The sequence below is a fragment of the Argiope bruennichi genome, chromosome 5 (assembly GCF_947563725.1).
Source record: "Argiope bruennichi chromosome 5, qqArgBrue1.1, whole genome shotgun sequence".
Lineage (NCBI taxonomy): Eukaryota > Metazoa > Arthropoda > Arachnida > Araneae > Araneidae > Argiope > Argiope bruennichi.
In genome coordinates this window covers 18556976-18571272 of record NC_079155.1, presented here as the reverse complement: position 1 = coordinate 18571272, position 14297 = coordinate 18556976, and the positions used below count along the sequence as shown (strand labels likewise).

Genomic DNA, 14297 nt, shown 5'->3' with positions numbered 1-14297 from the left:
AAAAATCAATCAATGCAATTAGCTTTCTTGGGCTGTAAGTCTCCTATCAGATGTCTCAAATCATACAATATTTAATTTACTGCATTTCTAATATTTATTTTTATTATTTGTATCTTTAGGTACTTCTGCAATCAGAAGTGCTGTTGATGAAGTGTGGTATAATGATATTATTACTCAGTTGAGGAACAGATTTAACCGAGAAGTACTTAATTTCTCTTCTTACCCTAAAGCTATTGAACAGGTAGAATATTAAAATTATGTCTCTTTATTTAAAAATTGCCTACAGATTTTCATAATGGTTCTTTGGTGTCTGTTTTATGTGTGTATATATGCGAACATTTTACTTCTGTAAGTAGATAACCAATTATGGCAATCTGATTTTAAAGATTAAGTGTAAATTGAGAATTTCTTAACATTATGTAATTATGGGGTTGCAAACTTCATTATTTATGTTTTTTCGTTGCATTATAGCAAAAGCTAATCAACTAAAGTCTGCTAATATTTTCTATTGGCATTTTTTTTTTGAATTTTTTTCCCTGTGTTTTTGGAATTGAATTTTATTTTGAGATGAAGTTAATTTTCTTTTGTATAAATTTATTTATATTCATATTTATTTTACTTGTTGCTGTTAATTTTTGACAAATTTCATCATTTTATAAAGTTTAACATTTTTTTTTCCAAGTCTATGTCATGCTTGATTTTTTCCTTTTGGTTTCACTATTTATTTCAAACTGATTTTAGTAATCATTTTTGATTTGAGTGTTTGTGAACATTATGGATAAAGAAGATACTACTGTAAGGAATCAAGATTTTTATTATATATCTATATATTTATTTCTGAAATTTTTCAAATAATAATATATATATATATATATATATTTAATTTCTTAAGCATTTTTGTTATGTGCATGAGATTTTCTACAACAATTTTTGTTAGTTAATCTGTGATAGTCCTATTTGAGATATTGTAAAAAGACTAACAGTCTAGATGAGTATATCGTCATGTTCTAATAATAGTGCTTTAAAGCATATTAAAGGCACATGTTTTATTACAAATGACTATTCATTTCAATCTATGTCAATAAAATTCTCTATGAAATAGAAACATATTTCTAATAAGACTAGTTTTTTATCAAGGCACCAATATATATATTGTAGAATTCAACATGCTCTATTGTTTTTGATGCACTATGTATTAATTTGAGTATTTTAAGGGATATACATTTTTTTTTTCATTATGGGATCTAAGTGGACATGAATCAATGGAGATAACTAATGTAGAAATGATTAACAGAACTGTATGTTCATCTAAGTCTTAGCATAATAATTGCTTTATCTCAAAACCTATATATTGCTATGCAGTATATCTTGCAAGAAGGACTTTGTTTTAGTTTAATAACATCACACAGACTTTTAATATCACTTCTCTGCTGCATTAGCTTCATCAGTGGAAAGGGAGTTTTTATAGGGACTCTGAATGGATATCAATGCAGTGATTCCTGATCACAATGCCTTGATGCTGAAATGACAGTTCTGAGAAACGCAAGAATTATGTCATATCTCTATTAGGAATTGAGGTCTGAAGATCCTTTTAGAGAATTCCATGTGGCATCATGCTTTGTCAGGAAGACTATATAAAATTCTAGAAGCTGAAAAGACTGATTAATTTCATTTTTGAGGCATTGATCATAGAGTGAGCTCTCTAGTTGTTTATGTTGAGTGTTATTACTTTTTCTGTTTAGCGACATGTGATCTGCTTATTTTGTTAGTGTCTACAGTTGAAGCTCTAAGAGTACATCTTAGTTGTATTCTTGTTACCTATAACCTCTGTTAAACTCTTAAACCTCTGGGGACACAAATGAAAAATAACTTGAAGTCCAAGAGATTCCTGGTACAGCAAAGAACAATTCAATAATAATGCAAAACACATTTTAATATATATCTTGCCTTTAGCATATCAATTGTTATTCAATAGGAAATACCATTGTAACAAATATACCTTGGGTTGAATCTGTTTTTGGTTTAGTGTCTTCCAACAATATGTGCACTTACCTTGTATGCAACTGATACCATTCTCAGATAGGTGATGAAAACAAATATTTTCCCTATAAGCAAATTTCCTAAGCAAATTTTTGATGTTTAGTTTTCGGGGTCTACAGGTTCTGGAGAGTTAAAGTGACATTTTACATTGTTTATGTAAATTTGCAATCAATGATAAATTCTTTTATAATTAAAAATACATTAATAATTAAAAATGTGCATTTTTTCCCCCTTTTCAGACAACTTGGGTAAAAACTGCTGCTTGCCGCTTTTTCAAAAGTAGCTGGATAAATTGTATCATAGAGCTTGTTCAACATGGAGATCAGAATAGCAAAGGTTTACTGACATGCCATTATCAAAAAGAACAGGTATTGTTTTTAAAATTTAATCCCTTGTGATACAACTTTATTTAATTAGAGCATTTTGGTTCAGAATATTTTAGAGAAAAAAAAAAAAAAACTTAAATATTAAGAACACCGAATTTCTGTGGTCTGCATTTCACAATGTGGTTAATAAATCATGCAAAAAAAGAAATGTTAGTTAGTAGAAAAATAAATGTAGACTCCATTTCTCAGGGATATAAAGAAAAGGAAAATTCACCACTCTGTAATTTCCATTTTTAATTTTACAAGGATTGGAGCTACAATAATGAAGGAGAGTGGAAGAAAATGTAATAGTGAGAGCTTTTCAATTAGGTGAATCTGTAAAGTTTCAGAGAATTGAATATCATAAAGTTAACTGTTAAAATATTGATGATGAGGTAATAATAATATAATTTTAATTAGAATGAGGAAACTGAAAATTTTATCTCTCATTATTTCTGTCTTTTTTGAGATACTTGACTCATTTACAAACTTGATGAAGATTTTCATCTTTTCTATATTTCTTTTACTGATTCAAATCTACAAAAAATTGCTCTATTTTATGCACTTACAAGAGAGCAAAGCTATACAGAGTATTCAAAAGAAGGAATGGATTTAATATATTTATTTTTAATGAATGGCAATAGATATAAAAACAAGCAATATTCCTGATTAGAGGAAAATTTCAAATTGTATTTTATGCTTTTGGATAATTGTGGTAAACTCAGGTGTTTATTAATGAAAAAACTTTCACAATGTATAAAAAAAAAATGATAATATCTTAGTAAAAATTGTTCTATGTCTCAGTATGCAAGGGGTGAATCTTTTGTTGCATTTTTTGTAAATTCAATATTGAAACAGTTTCAGTATTGGTACTTTGTAGAAGATGGTTTCATATTCAAAGAGAAAAGCTCTGGCCATCTTTACATGCCAGATGAAAATGTTGAGTGTACACAAACAGCTTTTGAACATTTGCTTTATTTGTGAATATATGTAAAAGACAGCATGTATGTACCCCTATAGCTGCTTCTCCTCAAAATATGTGTGATTGAATTATTATAGTAGGGATTTAATAATCAAAGATAATTTGCTTCATGTAGGGCAAGAAATGAATTTCTGATTTCATAGTTATTGCAAATAAATATATCTTATGTTGAATACATAAAATAAAACCTTGAATTTTTCTTTATATACCTATGTTTTATATATAAATAATGTGAATCTTAGAACTCTTTAATTTATCTTACAATGCAAATAAAATAAATTGCATATGGTATTTGGATGCTTAATAAATATAAGAATCTTAGTTCACTTATAATACATAATTAATTATTATATGTTAGGATAGCAATGGAATTATATTTTTTTAAGAACAATTTTTCTTATCATTTAATTTTCCTTATTTTGACATATGTATTTCCAAGAATTTGTATTTTTAGAATCTATTTTTTCTTCTTCTTGTTCTTTGATTTGGAATACTTTAGTTCTAATAATCCACTATAATATGCAGTCAAGCTTGCAACAAACTGCCTTCATTTCTTAGCAAATACAAACATTGGGGCTAATTGAGCTCTGTATAACAAATAAAATTTGTAAACAAGACATATTAAAACATAATATATATCAGATGTTTTTCATTTGTTGAATTTTTTATGCCATTCTCATTTATAAGTTTTTAACTTCACAAATTTTCGATTCCATTGCATGCAGTGAATTCTTGCATAATATGAAATAAGAAAACCAGATGCAATCTTTTAATTATTATTCTATGAAAAGATTATATGGTTTTCATACAACTCAGTAAACAACCCTACATTACACATAAAATATATTCAAAATGTTCATATTTTTTTATTTTATTTTTAGTAGAGTGAAGAAGTACATTTGTCCCTAGCAATATGTGCCATTATAGATCACAAACATGTTTGAACTTACATGAATTCATTTGATGTAAATCTTGTATAGTATAATTTTCTTCCTATGTAATGTATATCCTTCTTTGTACAAGAGTTCATTGTATTTTTATTTTAAAAATGAATAAATAATAAAACCAGTTATAATTAATGTTCACTTTTTGTTTCTGAATAATTCAAATTTCTAATGAATTGTCTTAAATATATTTTAAAATTTCAATATCAAAAATGTTTTGCATTGCACAGGTATCAATCCCTCTCAATCAAATTACATGTGTTGCCTGCCTTCCTGATTGGAATAAAAATATTTTGGTTATACACACTGCCAAAAGAACAATGAAAGGAGCACCTTACAAATTTTCTTTCACTTCTAATGATGCTTTAGAAGATTGGGTGAGTTGTTGTTTCTGAAACAGTTTCTGTAATATAATTTCTAAAATGCATTGTTGATTAAATAATTAATTGTTTTATGTCCTTTTCATCGTAAATGGTATTGCATTGTTTATATATTATTTTTTTTTATTTACTTACATAGCAATTTTAATGTTATATTGAATTTACTGGTTTTATTACAAAGTATGATTGATTATAATCATTTGATGGATTAAGTTTAGCCTCCACTTTTTAAAATTTCAACTGTGGTGTGAAAAAAATGTGAGCAGCAAAATTGAGAAAGAAAGGAAAATTCCTCTTTAATTTTGGTTAGAAATATCTGATAGTTCAAAATAATAATGATAATAAATAATAATAAAATAATAATACTGATTTAAATTAATTTATTTACTTCCTGTTCTAAGTTTTCATTTCTTTTAGAATCTATATTTTGAACTCTCAGATCATTGTATGTCTCGAAGCAAATTTTTTTTATTGCACATCCTAAAGATTAAAGATTTAAATTTTTTCTAAACCAGAAATAGTGAATTAAACTTATTACTTACTGCAAACAAAATGCTAATTGACTTTCTTTAACCATGCCACAACTGTGCACTTAACTGAAAGATTCCAAATTCCTCTACATGAGAGATTCTTCAACTGTATTATCATCTGTATTTATTTATTGTAACTATATATTTGGTTCTCAATGACATTCAAAAAATTTTACTCTCATTTATACTTGAAATAGACTGTCTGAAACTTTGAAGTAAATATATTCTATTCATCTCTATTCAAATGTTAAGCACAATTTTTACTAGCTGATTCATTGTCTCTGGTCATGTGCATTACTGCTACATGCAGTGATTTAATGTATAAAACACTATGCTGGCGTCCTGGCAAAGGGATAACACATCTTCCCAGTGATCTCGGCATCCCGGGTTCAAGTTCTAGTTCGGGTATGGTTGTTTTTCTTCTGTGATCTATCTGTGAGGTATGTGAATGTGCCACCCTGTAAAAATGGGTTGTGCAATCGAATGTGGTGCATGAAGTAGCTAAGTCATATGCTTGGCCCTAGTTGGCGCTACTGAAAAAACAAGAGATGCTCTCACTCGGCTTAAATGGCTAACAGATAACTGTCAGCAGGCTTGTCACAACACATAAAGCACTACATCAGCAAATTAGATCTCTATCTACCTATCTTTATCTATATATATTGGAAATATAGAACATTAATGTGGAAAATTTTCATATATATATATATATATATATATATATATATATATCACAGTTTGAAAATGAGATCTTGCATTAACCATAACAGATAAGATGCAAAAAATAACAAATGTTGTAATGGCAGCATATAAAAAAAACATAAAAAATAAATATTCTTCATTTCATAATTTTTTTTAATTAAAAGTTGAGTTTTTCAAAGTTTTAACTAATGATTTTTGTATGCTTAATGAATTGTTAATTCAGCAAAAATCAAACTGGTAATATTTGCTGTTGTATCATAAAATTTGTTATTTGAAACAAACTTGTGAAATTGGATTTTCAATAAATAGTTTTACTCTTTTTGAAAATCAGCAAATTAATAATAATAATACATACATACATACATTCAAAAATAATACATAAATACATTCAAATGAAAATAAGCATCTTTTAGTTGTAGCAGTGTTTCGTGAGAAGTATTATCCTCTTTGAATCAAAACAAATAATAATGCTATTTACAATAAATATGTTACAATGTTATTCTGATGTTGTAATGATTTTTTTAATTACTTTCTTAAAATGTAATAAAAAATTATTGAGTTGAACTCCTGAAGTTGGTACTGAAAAAGTGCAACAACAGCACTCTTTTAATAATATGTAATATTTAAAAAAATATTTTGCACAGAAGTAAACTATAGTATAGGATCATGAAATAAACATTCTGAATTTCTTCAAATATATTTAATAGATTTTAAAATTATTTTCAGAAATCTGTAAGTATTTGTATTATTTTGCATTGGCTGGGCACTTTAAATTTTCATTTTAATTTCACTTTAAATTCAACCATTTTTTGTTAAAAAGTAAAGCTCTCTGTTTATGAGAAGTTTTCAGTAACCAAATAAAAAACTTACAATTAATTTTTAAATTTTTTTTTTCAAAATATATTTATTTGGGGATAGATGAAATTTTTTTTTTCTAAAAGTCATTAATACTTAAGTATTTATCTGTTCATCAAAATGGAATAATGAATTTATTGCTTGTATTTCACAAAGTCATCTCTTTTGTATTGAAAGTGTTTCTACTTCTTTAACTTGGGTTGGCCGAAAATTTTATTTTTCACTTCAGCAAAAGAATAATAATAATGATATCTAAAGCTCCAGTTGTAAGAATAGCCATGGAAAAAGTTATTCATGTTATTAGTATGTGTTATTACTTTATCATGTTATTACTTTCATATATGTTCATGTTAATACTTTAAAATCAAACATAAAAAGTGGAGTTGAAAAAAAAAAAAAAATCTAGTATTTTCTGATTACTAGATTAAACCTATCTATGCCATTTCACAATGATCACAATTTTTATTCATTGTGCAACAGAATTGCTTCTCTTTAATTTTCAAATTGTTCATTTTGAGCTTTATAGACTGCTAATCAAGTTACGGTGTAGAGCAAGATGCCAAACTTGATTGTTGTTATAGTTATAAACAAATTAAAAAGTCATAAATTATAATGTTTAATTTGTCATTATAAACAAAGTAAAAATTCATGTGAGATGTTTAAAAAGAATTTCAATAAAAAACATAGGATCCCCTTCCCCCAACCACAATACAAAAAGTGGGGGAAAACAAGGGCAACACTAAAGTTAATATATATAATTTTTTTTCTTGACACTTGGTATCTCTTTTCTGTTGCTCTCTTTACCATTTCAAGATATATCTTGTGCGCAATGATTATTTTCAATGTCATTTATTTTGTATTTCACAAGAGATATGTTTGTTTTTATAAGTTAAAATAGTTCCTTACAATGGTAGTACTTTCGAACACATAAATAATTTCATTATTTATTTTTTAATGTTTTTTTAGCCTGACACAAATATTTGTAAAATTCAATTGATCCAACATCACTGAATTCTGTCTTTAAATATGAATAGCATTGGATTTCAATTACTTCCATTTCCACATTATTTTATTATTGACACCTAAAATACTCACAAAAAATTTCAGTTACAAAATTTTTATTAAAAATTATATACTGCCATGCTTGCTGAGTTGTAAAGATATTTATTCAATTAATGCAACCTAAAAATTTTACATCCTTGATGTAAAATTATTTTAATGATGTCTAATTGTTTCTAATCTTATTCCCGCATTATTTTTTAATTTAACGAATGACATTGAATTATTTTTTCAACTTCTTCAGGTGGCAACATTAAATACTGCTTGTCGCAATGTTCATAAATTGACATGGGTACCTGAGAAACCTGCAGTTTGGTCTGTTACTGTGAATGGTGATGTCTTTGTACATAAAGCTACGTCTAAAACAGAAATTGAACCACCGGTGAATATGTAAGTTTGATGTGAAAGTTTTATTTCAATTAACATAGAGAGATTGCATTTTTATCTTTGGATTAAGACTGAAATAAAAAATTCAGCTATATAATTTTTTTAAAAATCTCTCCTATGATTTTAGAAACACCCCACAAACTTTTTTTTTACTTGCATCTGTTAAATATTCTGTCCATATTCATGTAATATATCTATTCTTAAGTTATTTTAATTATCTTTGATAGGAAATGGTGCCTTCTTGGAGGTGGACATTTGAGGCTTATTGAAACATGCCCTGCTGGTATTGCTTGGGCTTTAGGATATAATTGTATAGCATGGACATATAGCGGAGGTTATGGTGGTGGCCCTTATCATGGTATGTTTCTAGTATTGATATCTTAGAAAAAATATTATGTATTGATTTCTATTTTTGAAGTATTACAAGAAAATATTTTATTTTTTCAAAATGTATGAAATATTAGTTCCTCCCCCCCCCATATTGATGTCTAATTTATTATACTTTCGCACTTGAAATGTTTTAGTCTTAGTTTTCATGGAAAAAATGCATATTGTTTTAATAAAATTTTGGGATTTATTTAAATTTTGAGGAGTGAAATTTTTTGTTGTTGATACTATTTTTCTTTTAATATTTTTGTTATAATTCTGTGCCTTTCAAATAAATATTTGTTTTGTTTTTTTCACGCTGATGCAAATCAACAACAATAGTAATAAGCCCTAAAATTATAAAAATATTTATCTTCTTTTCTTCACAAAGTACATTTTTATAGAACTTTGAATTTGAGTCAGTTTTGGTATCTATATTTACCATTTGTTTGTAAGAGTGAAATTATCATGTAAAAGTGTTCATAAAAATAAGAAAGCTTTTTATAAAAGAGTTAAGCCAAGTTTCATGTGAAAAAGATTGCTGTGTGTCTAAACATAGAAAAACTCTCAAGTTTTGGATTGTGGATTATAATAAGCAATAAGATATCTTTTTATGTCAGGATGACTAATTTCAGTATTTCTATTATTTTTTTGCTTGTCTTATGGGCTAAAAACTAAAAGACCATGGAGTGTCATATGTTCACTTAGAGATACATTTTTTTGATGAATTTGGAAATTTATTTATAATTTCATTTATTAAATTTACCTTCTTTAAAACTTCTTTTTTTTTCACATTTATCTTCGTAATTAAAATTTTTGTTTCGTGAAATACAACCTAAGACATGCTTAACACATTTGGAACTCTGTAAAAAGAAAGAAAAAAAATTTAAATAATTGCTAAGAATCTAAAATAATTAAATTTAAAAGAAAAAGTGATGCAAGTATTTATAGGCTGCTAAATATTTCATTAAAAATGAATGTAAGTGTATTTAAAAATTAAATTGCCTTCAAAAAGAGTTTTTTTTAATTATTCATTTTAACTTTATGATAAATATTTTTGTGTGCACCTTTTTGTAAATATTTATTTTGTGTGATGGTGGTTTTAAAAGTGTTAATCAGCAATAAGACATATACATATATTCTGAATAATCATGCTTTTTTTCCATTTTGTATTTCTTTTGAATGCATTTGTAACCTTGTCTAAGTGATACAGTCTGTCTGCCAGTATATTGCATTTAGTAGATTTTTTTATAAGTCATTTTGGAGATTAAGATGAATAAAATGTTATATGACCAGTTAATAAAAGTGCTGCTAATAATAATAAAAAAAAGATAAAAATTATATTCTGAAAAGTATTTGTGTAATGCTTTGTCATTATTATTAATTTATTTTATGGAGAGAAAGAAATTAAATAAAAATTGTTGGTGTTTTCAATTATTCAATAATATTCTTAAATTAATACTCTTGTAACAATAAGTGAAATCTGTATTGTTGTTTATTGTCGATATGTTTAATTGTTTAGTTCCTTATAACATCATGTTTAAAAGTTGCTAAAAGGATATTTTGGCAAAAAATGAATACTCTTAAAGAATCATTGTTTGAGACAAGTTTTTGGATTTTGAATTATGATCATATGAAAAGGATGACATCTGAACTTGCAGATTTAATCAATGCCAGGTCCACATTACTTTGTAGAATCAAATGTGGAATACATAATCCTGCAAGCCCATTATCCAAACCTTAGATTTAAGTCATCATGGTGTTTTTATTCTTACAGAGTTCGATAGCTTTATGATTTTTAATATTTAGTTTAATATTTTTACAACTTTTTATGTATTATTTTTTATTCAGGTGTCCCTGGGAGCAATGCTATTATTGGTCCAATGTCAGATATGAGATGTCTGTATATTTATGAAAACCAAAGATGGAATCCTTTGTCAGGCTTCACATGCAAAGGCTTACCTACTGATCGGTATATGTGGAGTGATCAGACAGGAAGGATAGAATGTACCAAAGATAATACACACTTACCATCTGCACATTGGCAATGGGTTGGTAATTAATTGCTCTGAATGTTGAATTTTATAAGCAAATGAAATGTTCATTCACAGATGCATTCTGCAAAATTAGAAATATCTATATCTTTAGCATAGCAGAATAGGACTAGTCCATTTAGTGTATTTTAAATTCAAGCTAATTTCCATAAAATGAAATCACTTTTAGTTATCAGCGGCTGCACTTATCATTTTAATAGCATTTATTCAGATATTTCAGCCAATTTTAATCTCTATAATAACATATATAATCCAAAATAATGACAAATCTGACTGAACATCACATTGCTAAATTTTTAATTTTAAATCTGCAATTAAGTGAAAGTGTAACTGATATAAAATGTAAAAATCACTTAAAATCCATAATCATCTCAAATGCCTTTATATTATTATAGGAATTACATTAATAATAATTGTAAAGATGTCATCTAGTTAGGAAGTTAAATAAATTTGTATGTCAACAGCTTAATTTAGTTATAGTTAATACGTATTATATTATACAGTAATTTATTTAATTTGTATTAAAAACATTAATTTTTGAAAAAAAATCACGAGAGATAATTGGAAAATACAAAAGTAAACAGCATACATAATATTTATTAATAATTAAAATAAATAGCCATGGATAAAGAGGATAGAATTATAATGAATTAAATGCAGTCAGTAAGTTAATGCCTTACATTAAGTTCCTAAAAAAGAAGTAGCTGAATGACTCTGTTAAAAATATAAGATTTATTGGCAATTTAGCAAATAATGAAGTGCATATTTAAGCCATTTATAACTTAAAGTAACTAATTATAATGTTGTGATTCCTTAAGCCAGTTATCGAATCATCATAATGAGCTATGAAAGTAAATTTCAGATTAAAAAATATATATATCATTCTAACTGTATGTTAAACTGTAGTAGATATATCCCTGTTTGTTGGATGTGGGATCGCGGTGGTCTGGTGGTAAGGTCTCGGCCTTGGAGCCGGAGGTTTTCAGGTTCATGACCCGATTCCACTGAAGAACCATTGTGCAAGCGGGTCTGGTATACGTTAAAACTGTCCAGGCCAAACGTCCTCCCACTGGTGTGGAGAGGGGGCTGCCAGCTCAGGTGTCTCCCTCGTCATCTGACCGTGGTTCAAAATTACGAGGTCCGTCCCAAAATAGCCCTTGTGTTGCTTTAAAATGGGACTTTAACTAAACTGTCTGTTGGATGGATTAATTTACTAATACAAAGATATTAAACTTCTATTATTTATTGTTGTAACTGAATTTTAAATGAAAAGTGATAAGATTTTAGTATTGGTGAGATTGAGTGATAGTCATTATTTTATCAAGGTGCAGAAATATAACATATATTTAATTAAAAAAATCAGTAATGGTATATTTAAATGCATTCATTAGAAAATCTAATTTCTATTTAGTTTCTTGAAAAAAAATCTTAATTGCTGTATACTGTTTTGAGATCAATTCATTACAATCTTTTATTTGCTTTGTATTTGGAAGTGAAGATTAAATTGACCATTTTACTGCTATAATCGTGCTGAGAAATACTTTGTAAAAATTGATTGCTTTTTTTTTTTTTTTTTTGGTCAATTGACATATTTCCATAAATGAAAGAGAAATTTAATTGATAACTTTTGGTTGATAGCATAGACAAATTTATACGATATGAAGTAAACAAACTTTAAAAAAATATATTTCTCATACATCTCTATACTAGACTTCTGACTGGTGTGTTGATTACAAAACTCCAGGGGGTGTTGACAGTGAAGGTTGGCAATATGCTACCGATTTTCCTAGGTCCTATCATGGTTATAAACGCTTCACTGATTATGTTAGACGAAGAAGATGGTACAGGTAAGTTTTTGCAGGTTTTGCCTTTTAAATATATGTATTTTTTATTGCAAACAAATATAAATTTCTTTTATAACTTGAATGTTTGATTGAGTATAATGTCTGTGTTATTTTATAGGAAATGCAAACTAACTACTACTGGTCCTTGGAAAAAATTAGGTAATACTCCACTACTAGATATTTCGTTTCAAGTCGATCCGATTTCTGATAATGAACCAATCTCAGTGTGGGCTGTTGCTATAAATGGAGATGTTTTATCCAGAGTTGGAGTAACAGAAAATTCTCCCAGGGTAATCTTAAAGAATCTTTATCATTCTTATAATAATTGTTTTATAATTTTTATATATTGTTGGGATAGCATTATTGTGTAGATATTTTGCAATCTTATTTTTTCAGTGTTTAGTATATATATGATTAAAAAATAATAATTTATTTTTCTGTGTATATGCTTTTTTTTCTTTACATGTAAAATTGATTTTAAGGTTGTAATATATTTTAATTAAAAAAAAAAGGAAGTGCATTGTATATTATATCTTGACCAGTTTCAGATGCAAGTTTATTTAACAGAAAATTCTTTTGGAAAATTTCTTTTAAATAAACTTGCTATACAAAGTATAAACTTTCTATACTTTGAATTTTGTTTGAATAAATCTCATTTTCTACAAATATTTCATATTTTGTTTCATAATATATAATAACTTTTGGAAAATATTTTAAATTTTTTAGTGTTTTTATTTTTTAAACAATAAGGATTGATTTGGAATTTTGAATTGTGAAACTTGGTGAACTGTTACATTTCTTGGAATGCATTCTCTGCTCTTTGTTTTATGTTTGCACACATATGATGATAATGCAATTCCCTTTTTAAATGAAGAGTATTTATGCATTTATTACAATTAGTTCAGCATTTTTGATGGAGAGTGCAATATTTTGTAGTCTTAATAAATTACTATAAAATCAACAATCAAATTACATAAAATAATAATATTTGAATCACTACCCAGAATTAAAGTATTGTTATTAACAAGCCAGCTACTATAAAAAAAGTAATAAATCTTTAGGAAGAAAGTAATAAATTAGCCTCATTCATAAAATTAAATTGTATTCCCTAAATTCTAATTTCTATTGTTGTATAGATATCTGTTTGAAATGGATCATCATCTAATTAACCTGGTGGAATTTAGGATAATAATGCTTAATTTAATTGCTTCTCTTTTTTAGAAATTTCGGAATCAATATAATCTGAACAGACATCTCTTTCTTCTCACTTATGTACAATTATATACTCTCAATAAGATTAAAACAATCATATTTCCTACTTTTTAAAGCACTCAGGGTGTATGAGAGATCATGAGTTTTTTTTTTCAATTTCACTATCATTTTAAAAACAATTCACTAATAGTTTCTGCATTTTGGAAATGAAAAGATACAAATGTAGAAAAATAAATAAATCATCAGTGTTAAATTGACTATTTAAAATAATCACATCATTGATGACATTTTTATCTTTTTATAACTTTTATTAAATTGATGCATACTATAGTTTCTTCTAATTTTTAGGGTTTAAACTGGATCCATATCTCATCAGAAAAGTCATTCCGTTCCATTTCTGTCGGAGGTGGAAGTACCGTGTGGGGCATTGCTGAAGATGGTTCTGCACAGCTAAGACACGGAATCAGTTCTGCTGTTCCAACTGGTAGAGTTCTTTTGCATATAAGAATGCTTTATTGGTATTTTTTTAGAAAAATATCTTTGCAAAAATTGCATTTTATTGTATAATAGTATTAAG

General features: G+C 26.9%; 1 protein-coding gene across 1 annotated transcript in view; it reads left to right on the top strand.

Moving 5' to 3' along the window:
• The window catches only part of LOC129969255 (tectonin beta-propeller repeat-containing protein 1-like), a 35829-nt gene that overhangs the window by 16150 nt on the left and 5382 nt on the right, over positions 1-14297 (top strand). The window contains exons 9-17 of the mRNA XM_056083720.1: positions 120-241; positions 2280-2408; positions 4562-4708; positions 8102-8247; positions 8472-8602; positions 10462-10661; positions 12375-12511; positions 12627-12798; positions 14069-14204. Of these exons, the coding sequence (XP_055939695.1) occupies positions 120-241; positions 2280-2408; positions 4562-4708; positions 8102-8247; positions 8472-8602; positions 10462-10661; positions 12375-12511; positions 12627-12798; positions 14069-14204 (1320 nt within the window). The remainder of the gene's footprint in view (positions 1-119; positions 242-2279; positions 2409-4561; positions 4709-8101; positions 8248-8471; positions 8603-10461; positions 10662-12374; positions 12512-12626; positions 12799-14068; positions 14205-14297) is intronic.